This window comes from Sceloporus undulatus, chromosome 2, assembly GCF_019175285.1.
Source record: "Sceloporus undulatus isolate JIND9_A2432 ecotype Alabama chromosome 2, SceUnd_v1.1, whole genome shotgun sequence".
Lineage (NCBI taxonomy): Eukaryota > Metazoa > Chordata > Lepidosauria > Squamata > Phrynosomatidae > Sceloporus > Sceloporus undulatus.
This window is the reverse complement of record NC_056523.1, coordinates 312,858,876-312,878,401: the sequence shown is the minus strand read 5'-3', so window position 1 is coordinate 312,878,401 and position 19,526 is coordinate 312,858,876. Positions and strand designations below refer to the sequence as shown.

General features: G+C 42.0%; 1 protein-coding gene across 13 annotated transcripts in view; it reads left to right on the top strand.

The window, feature by feature from the left end:
* The window catches only part of ZNF532 (zinc finger protein 532), an 89,675-nt gene that overhangs the window by 31,440 nt on the left and 38,709 nt on the right, over window positions 1-19,526 (top strand). For all 13 annotated transcript variants that reach the window (XM_042453915.1, XM_042453913.1, XM_042453912.1 and 10 more), the window contains one exon: window positions 1,897-4,254. In XM_042453915.1, the coding sequence (XP_042309849.1) occupies window positions 1,924-4,254 (2,331 nt within the window). In that variant the 5' untranslated portion in view covers window positions 1,897-1,923. The remainder of the gene's footprint in view (window positions 1-1,896; window positions 4,255-19,526) is intronic.

Genomic DNA, 19,526 nt, shown 5'->3' with positions numbered 1-19,526 from the left:
AGTTAAAATAATACAATTCCATATCCCACTATCCCACCCCCTTAAAATAGCAATTAAATAGTACACAGTTAAAATATACCTTTAAAGAAAACAATCAATCAACAATAGCTATACCATGGTTCCAGGGAGTAGTAGGTTCAGATGTTAATTGGTTGGGTTTAGATAACTTGATAGGCGGTGGTTAATAAAGAATGAAAGCAAAAGCTTAAGAAATCTTCCTTGGTTAATTCTTAGCCCCATAACAATACCATAGTTTACTGTGATGTCTAAAAACAGCCTGTTCTGTCTTCATTTATTACTTTGAAGGTACACTAAAAATAACAAAAGTAATTTGGTCCATCTCTTCATTCAAGTTTGGTTTGTGCTCGATCATAGTATTTGGTTGATGCAGAGGAGTTAGGAAATTGTCCATATGGTCTTCAAATAGAATTAGAACTGAAATATGCTACTTGCACATTTTTTGAGTTGCTCTGAATAACTGAGTGGTTACTACCTGTTGAACTTTGGTTTTTCTCTGCCACTCTAAAATCATCATTTTATCTAAGTGTTTATGTAAGAATTTTCTTGATACTGGAGTTCTTGCACAATAGAGATTATTTGCTTTTGTATATTACACTTGCAAGACTGCTCACTAAGGAAAAACAGCAGAGTATGGTATTTACCAGTGAAACCATTTCTCATATTCTTTTGTTGGTAGAAAGTTTGACACTTCATACATTCCTAGCTATCTTTGCAGTTCTCCACTGATTCAATAATATTTGTTTCTATGTTCAGAATTGAAAATTATATATATTGAAATTTTCCATCTCTTTTGATCGTGTACAAATTGCTTATGTCTAGGAAGACATTAAATTTTCCTTGTCTCCTAGTTTTAATGAGGGGTATTCTCTTTTGTAAGAACAAAAAGGCTTGCTCAATCTATATTTTTATATGTGTAACTTTATATCATGTGTGTGCAAATGACTTCAAGTCACCTGTCAACCTATAGCGACCCCATGAATTTCATAGTTTTCTTAAGGAATACTCAGAAGTGCTTTTGCCAGTTCTATCCTTTGAAATGAAGCCTACAGCACCTGGTGTTCATTTGTGGTCTTCTATCCAAGTACTAACCAGGGCTGACCCTGCTTATCTTGTAAGATCAGAGAGGTTCTGGTGCCTTCATATTTGCTGTTGTTCGGCTTCAAGTTGTTTCTGATTTAATGGCGATTCTAAGGTAAACCTATCATGGGGTTTTCTGGGGCTGAGAGAGTTTGAGTCATCCAACGGCACCCAGCGGGTTTCCATAGAATTGAACCCCGATCTCCAGAGTCCTAGTCCTACTACACTCAGCCCACTACACCTTGCTGGCTTTCATATTTCCTTCATTATTATCTGGGATTTAAACTGATTCCTACATATTATCAGTGCGCAAGCTGCTCATTAGATGTTGATATAGCACAGGGAGGATAGGTAATGAGTTTTCTTAGAGCTTTAATTACTGTATATGGAAATTCTCTAAACTAAATAAAGAAGGTTGATGAGAATTTTTGAAGGAAATCTAGAATACTCTACTTTTCCTGTCCTCTTTCAACATGAGTACTTGTATAGTGCTCGGATGCAAATGTGTCAATGAAATTAACCTGGAATTTAAGTAATTTTCTAATACCGATATATTGTAGATATACACTGTGTACTTTAGGTGTATAATAGCATGAAAACTTAAAAGTAGAATAGCTTCCTTAATGCATAGCTCCTCAAAATCTTTAGAGGTGTCAAGATGCCTTTCTGGATTCGTTGGTGAAATGTCAAAATTGGATCAGTGAAAACGAAATTGCATAGTTTCAGTTTCCATTGATACTGGTATTTGTGTACTGAAAATTATTGCACTGTTATGAAATATTTCTGTTTGTTTTGTAGATTTACGTCTAAACAATTAACGTGATCATGGGAGATATGAAGACTCCAGACTTTGATGACCTTCTTGCAGCATTTGACATCCCAGATATGGTTGATCCTAAAGCTGCTATTGAATCTGGACACGATGATCATGAAAGCCACATAAAACAGAATGTACATCCTGATGATGATTCCCATGCACCTTCATCATCTGATGTTGGTGTAAGTGTCATTGTGAAAAACGTGCGAACTGTTGATTCCTCTGAAGGAGAGAAAGATAGCCACCATTCCACAGGCAATGGTTTGCATAATGGGTTTTTAACTGTATCAGCTCTAGAAGGTTATAATAAAGAGGAGGGCAAGTCTCCCAAAGATGAGGGCTCAGTTTCAGAGACTACACTCAAAGAGTCGGCTTTCAGCCAGTTTAGCCCTATATCAAGTGCAGAAGAATTTGATGATGATGAAAAAATTGAAGTTGATGACCCTCCAGATAAGGAAGAGATGCGTGTAAACTTCAGAGCTAATCTGTTAACGGGGTCTGTCTCTCAGCATGACTATGAGAAGTTAAAAATGCTTGGAGGAGAGACCCTGATTAAGCCTGGAGTTGCAAGTTCAGGTAATGCTGATAAAAACAAGGTTCTTAAAAGAGACTCTGAAGTGATTTCTACATCTTTAGGTATATATGAACCATTTAAAGCAAGAAAACTGGATGAGAAGTTGCTTAAAGAAAGCCCTGAAAAATCACTTGAAAATAGGGTAGTGGATGGAAAAATAAGCACTGAAAAAGGGGACACAAATCTTACCAGTGTTTCACAGTCTAAGGCAAAGTCATCTGCAAAACTCTCCTCATGTATTGCTGCAATTGCTGCTCTTAGTGCTAAAAAAGCAGCAACAGACACTGGTAAAGAGCCACAGTCAAATTCAAGAGAACCCTCACCCTTACCAAAGGATACAAATGAAAGTCCTAGGGCCATTGAGAAATCACCAGAATCTCAGAGTCTTATTGATTGCACTAAAAAATCCTCTGTGAAACAACCAGATAGTCCCAGAAGTGTATCAAGTGAGAATAGCAGTAAAGGGTCTCCACAATCACCTGCAGGCTCAACACCAGCAATTCCAAAAGTTCGCATAAAAACTATCAAGACATCATCTGGGGAAATCAAACGGACAGTTACAAGAGTGCTGCCAGAAGCTGATTTGGATGGCAGTAGAAAACCAGAGCAAACAGCTTCCATGGTTACTTCCGTGACGTCACTGCTGTCCTCTCCAACTTCTGCTGCTGTCCTGTCTTCTCCCCCAAGAGCACCACTTCAGTCAACGGTTGTCTCCAATGCAGTTGCTTCTGCAGAACTCACTCCAAAGCAGGTTACTATTAAGCCTGTAGCTACTGCTTTTCTTCCAGTGTCAGCTGTTAAGACAGCAGGATCCCAGGTTATCAACCTGAAGCTTGCTAACAACACTACAGTGAAAGCTACAGTAATATCTGCAGCATCGGTGCAGAGTGCCAGCAGTGCCATTATCAAAGCTGCCAATGCTATACAGCAGCAGACTGTTGTGGTGCCAGCATCCAGCCTAGCCAGTGCAAAACTTGTGCCAAAGACAGTTCATCTTGCCAACCTTAATCTACTGCCTCAAAGTGCTCAGACCACCTCTGAACTCCGCCAAGTGCTCACCAAACCTCCACAACAGATCAAGCAGGCAATAATTTCTGCAGCAGCTTCACAGCCTTCAAAAAAAGTATCGCGAGTCCAGGTGGTGTCGTCTTTACAGAGTTCTGTAGTCGAAGCGTTCAACAAGGTGCTCAGCAGTGTTAACCCTGTCCCTATTTACATCCCGAACCTTAGTCCTCCTGCAAATGCCGGCATCACTTTACCCACACGCGGTTATAAGTGTTTAGAGTGTGGGGACTCATTTGCCCTTGAGAAAAGTCTGACACAGCATTATGATAGGAGAAGTGTGCGCATTGAAGTCACCTGCAACCACTGCACAAAGAACCTTGTTTTCTATAACAAGTGCAGCCTTCTCTCCCATGCTCGTGGACACAAAGAGAAGGGGGTGGTAATGCAGTGTTCCCATTTGATTTTGAAGCCTGTTCCAACAGATCAAATGATAGCTTCTCCTACAAACTCTTCCGTTACATCATCCATTCTTCAAAGTTCTATTGTGGGCACGCACACTGTAACAAAGATACAGTCTGGCATAACTGGGACAGTCATATCAGCTCCAGCAAGTACTCCTGTTCCTCCAGCAATGCCTCTAGATGAAGATTCATCAAAGCTATGCAGGCATAGCCTGAAGTGTTTGGAGTGCAATGAAATTTTCCAAGATGAGACATCTCTAGCTACGCATTTCCAGCAGGCTGCGGACTCAAGTGGACAAGTACAGTATCCTATCTTTACATTCCAGTGTTTCTGCAGGAGATATAGATATATATTTTTGTTTACTTTGACTTTTTTTAAAGTTTTCTTAAAAGTGGTAAATGGTTGTATTTAAAAATACATGGAAGGGAGTTATTTGGGAATTTGTTACTCCTTTGAAAGAACAAAATTAGTCTTTATGCTGTGGGCAATGAACTGGGAGTTCAAAAAACATTTATTTAGAGATTAAGTCCTACTGTGCATTGGAAACTCTGGACAGGCTCTAACAGTCCAAATGTCAGAGCCTACTCTAAAATGGTATAACATACTGCTTTCTTGTTAGCCCTCCTTGGGATTCCTCAGGTTATTAGTTAAATCCATACCCAGGGAGTTGGCCATTCTGTTTTCTCTCTGTTTTTTATCTGTTTAGTTTTTGGGGATTTGGAGGCATCATGGTTCTTGAGTCCCTATGGGTCCCTATGCCTTTCTATATATAGCACTTTCATGATTCTGTACAGAGTTCCTGCTTTCTTTGCAAACATACATAGTTGTACACATAGTTCTCTGCTCTAGAACTAATCTGAAAATGTCTGAAAAATCACCCCAGACTCTTAGACATCCAAGTATTTAAGGGACTTGTTCCGAAGTGGCCAGAATCCCAATTGCTTGAAGATCTATTCCAGAATAAATCTGTTAGCTGTAGAAGCCCAAAATCTGATATCAGAACTCCTCTTTTCAGTTTAAGAAGTGTTATCTCCATTTCAAAAATTGTGGTGGTATGACTGAAAAGGTTTGCCTCTGGCCAGTGTAATGAATCATGAATGAAGTGAGATTTGATGTTAGCTTCTGTGTTACTTAACCCTTCACATGGTTTTCTCTAGGGAAATACTGAAGTATTTCCTTTATTCTCCAGTATTGCTTTCATTTCTAGTTTAATGTTTTGTATACATTTTATGCCTTATGGCATACACACCATTTTGGATTTCTGTATGAATGTATGTAATATGGCAAAACATAATGGCATCAGAAGAACACCCCACGACTGCAAAAAATCCTCCTGGTTTAACTTTGTTAAGGGAGAATCCTTCTCTTGCATTAAGCTTCCAAGGCAAGAAGTGCAGAGACAAACAGGAAGACAATGACAAATGTGGGTATTTGTTAGTTATGAAAACTCATGCTTCTTTTGACAATCAGGTATTTTGTCATTAAACTGTGGAGTATTGCTTCTCAGCACATTATATGTAGGTAAACCATAGAACCATGACTGTTGATACCTTGCATGTGTGTGGTGCAGTGAATCTGTTCTGGATTTTATTCCAGGTTTTAAAGGTTCTATCCAAGATATTTAACCTATTAGTAGAATTGGGTTCAGCAGCTCTGATGACTCCTTTAAAGTCTAGAATGAAACCCAGTATAAATTCATCGCATCCCTGAGAGGGAAACCACTGGCAGCCACTGCATGGTGCACTCTTCCCAAACCTGAGTCCCTGCAAATGTTACAACTCCTGTCATCTCTTTCCATTGGTTAAACAGGCTGATACTGATGGGAACTGTAGGCCAAAACAAGTAATTGATCCTGCAACAAGTAAGAAATGAGTTAAAGTCTTTTAATAGCTTTTCAAAACACTTTTAAGTGCTGATATGAACCATAAAAACCCATTCAAAAGCATTAAAAGAAATCACACTGGAGCATAAGCACCCATACTTAATCAAAGCTGAGTAATAACTGGATTAATAACATTATTGACTTTGTCAAAAGACTACCTGTGATACAACATTTTTGATGTGGTTTTCAAATTCAGTACCCAAAAATACATCAAAAACAGCTACAATATTGAAAAAATGTTTTTTCATTGCAGACCTTTGTTGTATCGTACAGCCAGTTTCAGTAGCTCCTTCTTAGCTCTCAAATTCTGCTCCCCACATTTATACCCTGGTCTTTTTCAGTCTCCACAAAATCCATGAACTGGAGATGAGGTGGTTTATTCTTGGTTTTACAGATACAGCTCTTCCTGTGCTTCATTTACAGATTTTAATTTTGTATTAAATCAAACTCATTCGTTTTAGGGAGCTCACTAGAATATATTCTGACAGCTTCTGCAACTTACTTCCCATGGAGGTTGATTTGGTTGTTACGTCCTCAGTCCTTAAATTTGAGTAATTTCCATGGGCTGCAGTGTACCAAACATTACCTTTGTACAATCACAATGCCAGGATCATGAAGGAACCAGTTACTTGCCAGCAGTGTGCAGTAACCCACAGGTAGCTTGGCAGATTCTCTGTTTTTGGAGCATAATTGGACCTTACTCTATGGTTGATAGGCTTGATTGGCTAGTAGGTCAGAAGTTCTGCAGACCTCTTTCTGCTCATTTCAGAAACAGTGAACCTTTATGAACACCAGACCAGACACTCTGTTGGAATGAATTAAGACCTCCAGTAGGCCTTTAAATGATGAGATGAAATTAAAGGAACGAAGGAAGAGTGATCGTATAAAGGAGAAACGTAAAGGGGAAATGAGACAAAAAACTGGGCCACAGTCTAAAACCATATTGTGATACCTTGGTGGTTGCTGTCGTTACGTGACTTTAAGTCAATTATGACTTAGGATGACCTTATCATCGGGTTCTCTTGGCAAGATTCACTTAAAAGAGGTTTGCTATTGCGTCTCTCAGAGACTGGGAGAGTGCGATGTGTGGGTTTCCATGGTCAAGTAGAGAGGCCAACCCTGGTCAAGACTCAAATCACTTTCTCCATGTTGGCCCTCAGTACCTTTGTCAGGCCAACCAAAAAGGCACTAAATTCTTTGTGGAAGCCTTTGTTGAGGCTTTTGAAACATACACAGTTTTGCCTCAAGCAAAAATGGTTTAAAAAACCACAAAAGCTGACCTAATAATGCTATTACTATAATGTAGACTTTGGCGGGTTACACACTGCCATTAAAGTACGCGCAGAGCGCGTACTAGGGTTAGGGAGGTGCAGTGCTTCTGCACCTTCCTAACCCTAATACGCGCTCTGTATGTAAAAAATGACGGCTGCCGCCATTTTTACGTAGCGGACGCAGTGTTTCCGCACGTGTCGCAGCGGCTATGATGCCGTGAGTGCGCCAGCAGCGCTTCGTGGCGTCATAGCCACGCCGCGAGAAGGAGCTCCATTTTGGAGCTCCTTTTTTGCTCCGCAAGGGAGTCGCACGGTTTGACTGCTGTGACTCCCTCGCGGAGCAAACAGCAGCGCCGGGAGACCGCCACAAAGCAGCTGTTTGTAACCCACCCCAGGCTACCCCCCACACACACACACACACGACACATACACACACACTTGTACTATCCTAAAGATATAGCATGGCATAGTGGTTTGAATATTGGACTATAGCTCTGGAGACCAGGATTCAATTCCCCATTCAACCATGAAACCATGAATTTTGGGCAAGTCACATGCTCTCAGTCTTGGGAGAAAGCAATGGTAAAATGTTCTCTGAACAAATCTTTCTAAGATCATCCCATGATAGGCTTGTCTCCATAAGTTGGAAATGACTTGAAGGTGCAGCACAACAACAACTAAAGTATAAAAGCACCGTGAAAGCTACCTCAGTGCTGCATAGAGGAAAAAGAAACCACAGGAAGTATATCTAATCTTCCACTTGTGGGTTGCTCCTTTGGCCTTTACATTTTTAATACTCTGTTGTTGAGAAGAAAGAATTATTTCAAACATGTCCTATTGTTATTTTTCCAAGTGCTAGTACTGTAGACATTTTAGGAGCTGTTGTATGATTCTCCTGTTCACTGGCATTTATTCAGTTGAGAGGCATTTATTTGTTAGTTGATTAACACTTTTTCATTTCATATTTTCTTTAGATTAGTTATGTTTTCTGTATAAAGTTACATAATAATTCTGGACACTTGCTTTTTAAGATCTGTTAATGTGCAAAGTCCATGCAAAGACATGCCTGCTGTGGTTTGAAGGCATGTCAGAAATAGTGCTGAAAAGTGTCAATGTCTGGCTCTAATTTCTTGCTGTATTAGTAGGCTGCATGTCTGGCACTGCTTCTAATATAGTTTGTGGCTGTTAAACATGATATAAATGGACAAATTCTATCCTGCCCTATTGTTGTCTTTCTATTGAAGTATCTGCTTTAATGCCTCAGCCATATCTTTGCATTTACAGCAAAGCCCAAACATGTATTGTATGAAAAAACAGTTTTGACAGCATTTTTTTAAAAAGTTTCATTTGATGACACATGTGGTCATGTAATCAGAGCATGGAACGTTTGGTATTTGATAATGTTAACTGTTATAAATTGGAAAATTAATTCACCGGGATAAACACTAACAACTGATTCTGTTTAATTAGGTAAGTTATCATTAATTTACTTACCCTTCCGGTACATGGGCTGGCAATCTGCAGCTCTGACTGACTGCAGATTGCTGCACCCCATATTATTCAGTGGTGCATTGTGCACAAGGTTGTGCTGATGTGTCCATGTGCATGTCTGCATTTTTGCCATTTGTAGGAGGTTCCAAAATCGAACCCCTGTAGATAGGAAGGGTATATTGAGCCAGACCATAGGAGTTACAGAGTATGGCATGGAGTTTTGACACTGGAATTTAGGAGAGCCTAAAAGCACCAGATCCCATCTGATCTTGGAAGCTAATCAAGTACTAACCCTGGTTAGTACGTTGTTGGGCAACTTCCAGCAAATATCAGATGCTGTAAACCATATTTCAGAGAGAAAAACCAACAAAACTACCTCTGAATATTCTTTGCCTTAGAAAACCCTACTAAATTAATGGGGTTGCCGTAAGTCAACAAGTAACATCATGGACTGCCTGAAGGAAGAGGCCCCTCCCTCCTCAACTGTCATCTCGGCCTCAGAGGGAGCGATCAGGCAGACTCAGCAACATCAGGGACTGCCTGAAGGACGAGACTTCTCCCTCCTTTAACTGTCACCTTGTTGGTTTTTTTATTATTATTACGATTTTTACTGTATACCGCTATGATCATTGCGGAATAGCGGTCTATAAATAAAACATATTATTATTATTATTATTATTATTATTATTATTATTATTATTAACTTGAAGGCACATGCGCGTGTGCACACACACACACTCTTTAACTCCTTCAGAAGGGCTCATTTTTGTCCTTCTAAAATTTTCTTCCTCCGATCTAGCATAATTCCCTACCTGGTCTACAAAGCCCGATGTAGGATTGTTGTTTGAAAATGTGGAGAATGGAGGACTTCTGGGAATTGTCAGATTAGGGAAGGCTGTCTCAAATCATAGGATCTCCTTTTGCAACTTATGACAGAAGACGAAGCACCACCCTAATAAATTCTAACAACCAAATTCACTACATCAACCGCCTTAGATCCCATACTAGCATAAATGCTCCCTTTTTATTTATTAACTAAATTTAGCACAGTAGACTTAAGGACAGGAAAAATTGTATACAAAAAATCCTGCATTCAAAAAACTGTGATACAAACTTGGACCTAGGAAATGTAGAAGATAATGAGATGTATGTGCATGTGTGCATGTTTGTGTATATATATATATGTGTGTGTGTGTGTGTGTCTGCATGTAAGTGAAAGAGAAAGAGAAAACGACTGGGATTGAGCACATTTCCCTCCTCTCAGTCATCTTATTATATCCTACATTGGATGCCAATGCGAGTTTAGGCTGCATCAATAGAAGTATAATGTCTAGCTCAAGGGAAGTAATAGTGCCACTCTATTCTGCTTTGGACAGGCCCTACCTGGAATACTGTGACCAGTTCTGGGCACCACAATTCAAAAAGGACATTGAGAAACTGGAGCGTGTCCAAAGGAGGGCGACTAAAATGGTGAAAAGTCTGGAAACCATGCCCTATGAGGAACGACTTAGGGAGTTTGGGATGTTTAGCCTGGAGAAGAGAAGGTTAAGAGGTGATATGATAGCCCTATTTAAATATTTGAAGGGATGTCATATTGAGGAGGGAGCAAGCTTGTTTTCTGCTGCTCCAGAGACTAGAATGCAGAACAATGGATGCAAGCTCCAGGAAAAGAGATTCCACCTCAACATTAGGAGGAACTTCCTGACAGTGAGGGCTGTTTGACAGTGGAACACACTCCCTCGGAGTGTAGTGGAGTCTCCTTCCTTAGAGATCTTCAAACAGAGGCTGGATGGCCATCTGTTGGGGATGCTTTGATTGTGATTTCCTGCATGGCAGGGGGTTGGACTGGATGGCCCTTGTGGTCTCTTCCAACTCTACGATTGTATGGTTCATGGCAAAATGGAAGAGTTCTGTTAGAGACAGTGCTTCAGCTGCAACATGTGCTGCTAAGAAAAGAGCATAAATATGTACATTTCCCCAGGTCTACATTTAGGAGCCAAGCAAAAAAACTGACACATGGCTTTTATCCTGATAACTTTTAGATAAACATAATTTGAAATGATGTTCCTTTGACACCCAGTAAAAATTTCAAACTGTTTCCCTGTTTAAACTCTGAAAAACTTTTACGTCATTGCCCCATATAAATAGCATAGTATCTCTTAATCTAGGGCCTAAATATCCTAAAGGTACCAGATTCTGTCTCAGAATCAGAGTAGAAAGAAGCCTCAAGGGCCAGCAAGTCCAACCCCTTGCCATGCAGGAATACATAATCAAAGCATCCCTGACAGATGGCTATCCAGCCTCTATTTAAAAACTTTCAAAGAAAGAGACCCCACAACACTCTGAGGGAATGTGTTCCAGTGTCAAACAGCTCTTACCGTTAGGAAGTTCCTCCTAATGTTGAAGTGGAATCTCTTTTCCTGTAGCTTGAATCCATTGCTTCAGGTCCTGTTCTCTCGAGCTGTAGAAAACAAGCTTGTTCCATCCTCAATATGACATCCCTTCTAATATTTAAACAGGGCTATCATATCACCTCTTAACCTTCTCTTCTCCAGTCTAAACATACCAAGCTCCTAGGTCACGCCTCAAAGGGCATGGTTTCCAGACTTTAGAAGATAAGCAAGGTCAGCCCTGATCTGTACCTGGATGGGGAACCACCAATGAATACCAGATGCTTGTAGACGATATTCAGAGGAAGGCATAGATAAAGCAACCTCTGAGTATTCCTTACTTAAGAAAGCCCTGTGAGATTCATGGGGTTGCCATAAGTCAACAGGTGACTTGAAGGCATATACACACATATCTCTTTGATCTAGTACCTTGCACTATGGTTTGTTCTCTGTGCATGCCACTGCTTTATCCTCCCACTCATCCATACCATTCCCTCCTCAAGGGATGACTTTCTTGTTCTGCCTTGGTTCGTGGGCACCCTGATCATCAAGATTCATCCATCATGGTGGTGTGATTTGTGTATAGCAGTAGTGGTTCTGTATCCAAAGGAATCTTCAAGTACCTTTGAGAGTGAGTGAAAATTCATTTCTTCCCTTCTTTTTTGGAAGTCAGCATAAGAAAGGCTCAGAGAATGTGAGTCATGGAATGCATGAATTCTTTCACTGCAATTCTTTTATGCCACGTATCCTTCAGAGGAAGATATGTTGATTCATCCAGAATGTGCAGATGCATGAAGAATCTGATAGTTTATAGATCATAATAGCTAAGTCTGATATTTCTATTTTGTTTCCAAGTTCATTTAAACTTCTGGTCCCTGGCTGTTCAGGATTTAAAAGTTATCTTGAGGCCTGCTTTCAGTGATACAAACTTGCTCATGCTTTCTTGTCTATGTTGGAACCACTGTTTTCTGCCTATCATTAACAAAGATTTGGTGGTTGAATACCAGCTGTAGGACCTTCTTTGTGGTGGTATTACAGTTCTTGAATCTTCCCCCAGGGAGATTTGACAAGCTGACTCATCATTTATAGATGGTACTTGAAAATATTCATTCTGGAAGGAATATTTTGATAGACTCTTTCGGTTGGGTTCTCTTTCTGTTTTATAAAATGCTGCTGTGTTACATTTGGATTTAGTAAACATATGTTTCTGAAATAATGTACATTGAAATAAAATTTAGACTCCTGCATGAATTTCTCTATATTAAAAATAAAAGAGCCTCAGGTCCAAAACAAACTGCAAAAATAATCCAGTTTAAGACCAACTCCCCTGGTTCAGTGCTAGGGAATCCTGGGAATTGTACTGTAGTTTATTGTGGCACCAGAATGCTCTGACAGGAAAAAGCTAAATGTCTCAGACAACTACAGTTCCCAGAATTGCCTAGCATTGAGCCAGGGCAGTTAAAGCAGTCTCAAACTGGATTATTTCTACAGTGTGTTTTGGACCTCAGTAAAATATGTGGTCATCCCCAGAGAGTATAATAGCACTTTAATTATTTTTTTTAAAGAAAGGATAATATACATGTATCCTAATAGACTAGAGAAGAACAATGTAATTAAAATCTCCAATTAACAAGCATGGTTTTTCTTTAGTTGGTGGAGAGCATGTGTGATTAATTCCACTAACATGTAAGATTTTGGCATGCAAACAATTTATACAGACTGCATATTCCACATAGTTGCTATTATTACTGTTAAAGGTGTTCTTTGCAAGGTTGTTGTTCTGAATCCTGAGCCAGAATATGACAGCAAAAGAAAACAAAAAAAAAACATGGTTTTTTGTTTTGTTTTGTCTTTGAAATAGTGTTTTGTATAGCATCCAGAGCTTGTGTCGATCAGGATTTTAGTTGTTCTGTTCTCCTGTAGACTGTTTGGATACATGCTTATAATCCTTTGGGACCAGCTGAGATATCATATGTATTGTTATATTTGCACTGCATGTGTTTTGCTTTATGGGGTAACTTGTGATTGTTGATATAAAGTGAAAATAAACATAATTACTCTCTAGAATTGACTGCATAATTTATTATAGATGTTTGTTCTCTTCCTTTTTTCTCCTTGAGCAGTTTTCATCTGCCTACTTTGCTTTTTTTTTACTAAATTACTTTAGGGATATTCTTGATCCTAATCTAAGGACCATGTGCCAAAATTTGATTTTCAGAGATGGATTTCCTTACCAGATTTTTGCTTGTGCACACGCCACAGATATGAGGCCTGTTTTGGCAGCAACCACTATATAGTTCACATTTTTAGCCATTTCTTTATGCAGAGCTTGGTTATGTGTGATTTATCTAAGTTCTTGACTTTGTTACGCCTGTCATTGTTGCCGTTTACCTAGATCACCATTCCAGAGTTAGCTGTTGAAATCAGAATTGTGAAATGGCAGCCTTCATAGGGGGCCTCCCTGCCAACTCGCTCTAATGGGGTTTTACTGCCACTGATTCTGCCCCCTGAAAGGGAAAAGGTAGAAACATGGAGGAGGATTTGCAATCTCTCCTCTTGGATGTTGTGTGGTGTTACCTCTCCATTTGGAGGGCAAATGAATGGGCAAAACCTTGTCCCTGTCATCAGTGGAAATAGTTGTTCACAAGACTGAGATTGCAGAATTGTTCTCCTTCAGTTGAGACCTCCTCTGGACCACAGTTGTCTAGATCAGGGATTGGTCTAGATTTCAGAATTATATACAGTAGTTGAAGGCTTTCATGGCCGGCATCCATAGGGTTTTTTTTTTTTTTTTTTTGGTGGGTTTTTGGGGCTATGTGGCCATGTTCTAGAAAAGTTTCTTCCTGACATTTCGCCAGCATCTGTGGCTGCCATCTTCAGAGAATGCTTGCCTGAAAAGGACTTGGGTATATATATATATATTGTGTGACCTGGAAAGGCAGGAGAGATTTGCATGTGTATTATTCTGTTGCTAATGGTAGCCCAAGGACCAGAGAGACCCTCTCACAGCCGCAGGAGTTTACCGCATACCATGCAGCTGTGGACAAGTCTACATAGGGACCACCAAACGCAGTGTGCAAACAAGAATCAAGGAACACAAGAGACAGTGCAGACTGGGCCAGCTAGAAAAATCAGCAGTAGCAGAACATGCCACAAACCATCCTGGGCAGAAAATACTGTTTGAAAACTCTGAAATTCTGGACCATGCCAACCACTACCATGTCAGGATGCACAAGGAAGCCATTGAAATCCACAAACATCTGGACAATTTCAACAGGAAAGAGGAAACCCTTAAAGTAAACAAGGTTTGGCTACCAGTCCTGAAAGATAGCAAGATAAAGACTCAACAAATGCAAATGAGAAATCTCCCAGCAGACAATGAGCAGACACTAGTCCTCCTTTGCAGACCCTCCCACCCTGAGGCCTACCATTAGCAATGGAACAGTACACATGCAAATCACTCCTGCCTTTCCGGGTCACACAATATATATATATATACCCAACTCCTTTCCAGGCAAGCATTCTCTCAAGATACTAGCCAGAGAAACGGCTGAAATGAAAGGATCAAAATCTTCTAGACAAAGGCCACACAAACCCCCCCCCCAACACCAAAAAACTATTTACAGTAGATCAGCAAGAATTTCTAAATAGGAGGTGTTTAAGTGCTCACAAAATGAGCCTCTTCCCCTCATTCCAACTTTCCCACGAATTAGACTGCTGAATGTAAGACAGCTTGGGATATCTAGGAATGGTTGTATGAAGGGACTGTGGGCTTAGTGAAAGCTTTTTTAAAAAGTTACTTTTTGGACTATGTGTCCCCTTTGACTAGATAGTTTTGGTCTTGTAATCCAAACCTTTTGAAGCTTTGAGCTCAGATCAGTTCTGGTAATCAAAACAAACTAATGGATTCATCATCTACCTGGAAGTACTGTGTTCTTTGGAGCCCTGGTGGCGCAGTGGTTAAATGCCTGTACTGCAGCCATTCACTCGAAAGCACAAGGTTGCGAGTTCAAGACCAGCAAAAGGGCCCAAGCTCGACTCAGGCTTGCATCCTTCCGAGGTCACTAAAATGAGTACCCAGACTGTTGGGGGCAAATTAGCTTACTTGCTAATTAGCTTACTTGCTGTTCACTGCTATGATCTTTGGAATAGCGGTATATAAATAAAACATATTATTATTATTATTATTATTATTATTATTAAATGCTTGGAATCTTGCAGCCTCCCAGATACTGTTAGACTACAGCTACCAGAATTCCTCACCACAGTTTGTACTAGCTATGACTACTGGGATTTGCAGTCCACCAGCATCTGGAGAACCACACAGTTTCGACTTCCTGATCTAAGCATGCTTTTTGTGTCTAGTTTAAATGGGTTGATCCTGGGGTTCTAGTAAAACAGATTCTGTGAATTATTATTATTATTATTTATGGTATTTATACCCCGCCCTTCAGCCCTAATGGCTATCAGAGCGGCTGATATTAGAATTAGGCTGGACTATGGTTGTTCTTATTGTGTGCCTTCAAGTAGGTAGTTTCCGACTTATGATGACCATAAAGCAACCCTATCACAGAGTTTTCTTGGTAAGATTATTCAAAGGAGGTTTGAGACTGAGAGACTATGACTTGCCCAAGGTCACCCAGTGGGATTCTGTCACCGAGCAGGAATTCAAACTCGGCTTTCCAGAGTTGTACTCCAATGCTCAAACCACTACACCAGGAGTAGGCAACCTTTTTGAGCTGGGGGCCAGGATGCTGCCCCTCAGACAACTGGGGGTCCGAAGGTGGGGGGGAGCTTCCACCCTCCGGGGGCGGGGCTGTGTGCCGGGGGTGGAGCTTTCACCCTCCGGGGGCAGAGCCGCATGCCGGGGGCGGAGCCTCGGGGCTTCGCCAGGCCTGAGGTGTCCTACGAAGGACACCTCAGGTCTGCCGAAGCCCCTCAGGGAGGAGGAACCGTGTGCCCGTCCTCTCCTCCTCGGTCCCTCCCTTCGGCCGAAAGGGCTCCAAGGGGCCCTTTCGGCTGAAGGGGAGGGAGGCCGAAGGTAAGGGCTTGGACACCCATCCCAGGTCCTTCCCTTCGGCCGAATGGGCTCCAAGGGGACCTTTTGGCCAAAGGGAAGGGCTTGGGCAGGCCACCTCCTGGGCTCCGCCACGGCCCTTGCAGCCCCAGGCCTCTTTCTCCGGAGGGAGGACTGGGGCTGCATGGGCTGAGAAGGAGCCCACGGAAGCGGCCTGCCGCCTCCACGGCCCTTGCAGCCCCAGGTCTCTCTCTCCGGGCTCCTTCCCGGCCTCCACGGAGGCCAAGAAGGAGAGAGGAGCCCACCACCGCCGCCCCCTGAGGCTCCTTCCCGGCCTCCACGGAGGCCGGGAAGGAGGGAGGAGGCCGCCGCCCCCCAAAGGCCCCGCGCACTTGCATGAGAGACCTTTGGCCTCTCACACGAGGGCGCGGGGGTCTTTGGTGTCTCGCGGGAGAGGCCAAAAGCCCCACACGAGAGGCCCGGTCCTGCCGCCGATTGCTCAATCAGTGGCAGGACCAGGCTCGGGCCGGTCCCCAGGCCTCGCCAGGCTGGATCTGGCCCGCGGGCCGGGGGTTGCCGACCCCTGCACTACACCATTCTGGCTCTAAATAGGACTGTGTTTGTTGTTGCAAATGCAGATTTTGCTCCTGAGATGATGGCAGAGACCTTAGAAAATGGGAGCAAACCTACAAGGCCTTCTGCTCACAGGCCATCTGTTTTAGGTCCCTGTGTTACCTACAATGTGTGTAATAGAAGGGGATGAGCCATCTGTCGGAAATGCTTTGATTGTGCATTCCTGCATGACAGCCGGTTGGACTGGCTGGCTCTTGTGATCTCTTTCAACTCTATGATTCTGTGATTTGTTACACCGAATCATAGATATAACATATGCCCATGTGGGATAAATTCTGTTTATGCAAAATGGCATGTAAGTCCATCACTGACACTACGTTTCATGCTGCTGTTGCTTCCAATACAATGGATGTGGTAGGTAACAGTCTCCTGAGTGTTCCTCTAGTGTAAGACCTGACTAGCACAAGAACACTTTTTTGCTAAAGTTGTAAGTGTACAATTATTATTATTTTATTATTTTATTTTCTTATATCCCACATTTCTCCCACCATAGGGACTGAAAGCAGCGAACAGCAACCTCAATACAATTTAAAAATAGTACAACATTAAAATACATAAATATAAAATTTAAAAAACAATTAAACAATTAAAACAATTAAAACAATTACAAATTAAAATGTGACGTGTTAAAATACAAACCTTAAAATTTAAATTGCACATAATTTAAAACCCAGACTTTATCAGCTTGAAAAGGCTTGACAGCACAAGAATGTCTTTATCTGCTGCCGAAAAGATAGCAGGGATGGAGCCATCCTGGCCTCCCTAGGGAGGGAGTTCCAAAGCTTGGGACCAGCCGTTGAGAAGGCCCTCTCTCTTGTTCCCTCCAAACAAGCCTGGGAAGGTGGTGGGACAGAGAAGGGCCTCTCTCGATGATCTCAACACCCTAGTGGGCTCATAAAGGGTCCTTCAGATAACTTGGACCCAAGCCATATAGGGTTTTATAGGTCAAAACCAGCACATTGAATTGTGCCCAGAAACAGACCGGCAGCCGATGTAGCCGTTGCAACAAGGAAGTTGTATGCTTCCTGTAGTCAGCTCCAGTTAACAACCTGGCTGCAGCTATTTGGGCCAACTGAAATTTCAGAGCATTTTTCAAAGGCAACCACTAAATAGATCGCATTACAGTAATCCAAATGGGATGTATCCAAGCCATGTACCACCATGATCAGATCTGACTTCTTCAGGAATGGATGCAGTTGCCGCACTAGCTTTAACTGTGCAAACGCACCCCTGGTCACCGCCGAAGTCTGGGCTTCCAGGCTCAGCGTTGAATCCAGCAGTACCTCCAAACTACGAACCTGAGTTTTCAGGAGGAGTGTAACCCTATCTAAAGAGGCATTAATCACTTCCCTTATCCACTTGCCAGGCCTCCTCTGGCCTGTTTAATTAACCAGGAAGGGCAAGGGTCCAGAACACACATGATGGCTCTCACCTTTCCAAGGATCCTGTCCACATCCTTGGGCTGCACAAATTGAAAAGAATCAATCAGTACTGGACAAGCAGGAGCCAATGGTACATCCTCCAAAATTGTATCAACTCTGGCATCTAGGTCTAAGCAATTTTCTCAGCAAAATGGTGAGCAAATTCTTCACAGTGAGCTATTGAGTGACTTAAATTCTTTGCAAAACCAGATTGTAACAGATCCCTGTCCACTCGAAATAGGTCAGCTAAACAGTTCGGGGCAGCTCCAATAGTTTAAGCCAAAAAAGTCTTTTTGCTGCCTTTATTGCTTCACTATGGTTTCAGGTAGATTTTAGCCTGTTTTCGGTCAAATTCACTCCATTTTCTGCTACTACTACTAATAATAGAAATAATAAATTTTATTTATGTTTCCTTGCCTCTCCCATTGGCTCGAAGCAGGGTTACAGACTATTAAAAACCATTGCAGATAATCTCATTAAAAATATAAAAATATAGATAAATTCCAATAATACAAAAAAACTCTATACACAGTCATTCCGCATGCATATCCAGGGTAAGGCAGACTGCTACTGTTGCTGTCTTGTTCGCTTCATTGCTGCCACCTTCTTAGAAAACCAAGGGGCTGATTTAGCTCTTAGGGCGATTGTGCCAGTTGCCCTGATCATTTCTCCATTCCAGAGATCAACCAGGGCATTGACAGGATCACCTTCCCAAGGCAGCAGGAACTTCCCCAAGAGCCATGAGGAATCCATCTGGATCCATAAGCCTCCTGGGGTGAACCATCTTAATGGGTCCCCCACCCCTGTAGAGGTTCTGAGTGTTTAAGCAAGTCTAAACCTGACCAGAAAGTGATCTGTCCATGACAATGGAACAGTAGAAAGCTCTTCCATTCTCAGATCACCATCATAGCCCCTATACAGAACACAAGGTCTAGAGTGTGCCCAGCAGCATGAGTGGGGCTAGATACCAATTGGGACAGCCTCATAGTTGTCATGTCTTCCATGAAGTCCTGAGCCACTCCTGATAGGGTAGCTTCAGCACAGATCTTGAAATCCCCCAGCAGTATAAGCTGTGGAGACTCCAACACCACTCCCAAGACTACCCCGGCTAGTGCAGGCAGGGAGACTGTTGAGCAGCAGGGTGCTCAGTACACCAACAGAATCCCTAATCTATCCCAGCTGCCCACCTTTAAACAAACACACTCAAACCCTGAAGACTAGGATAGGACACCTGGTCAGGGGGATAGTATCCAAATATACCACTCTCCACCTCCCCGCCCTGAGCTCTTGCCTGCTGCTGCACAGAGAATCCTGGTGGGCAAAGATGAGAGAGATTAACACACACAACCCAGCCTCATTCAACTAGGTCACTGTAATACAAAAAAACCAACAGGATATTTCTGCACTCAGGAGGTTAACATGTTTCCTTCTAAAGTGGTAGAAAGCCATCTAAGCTACCTGGAAA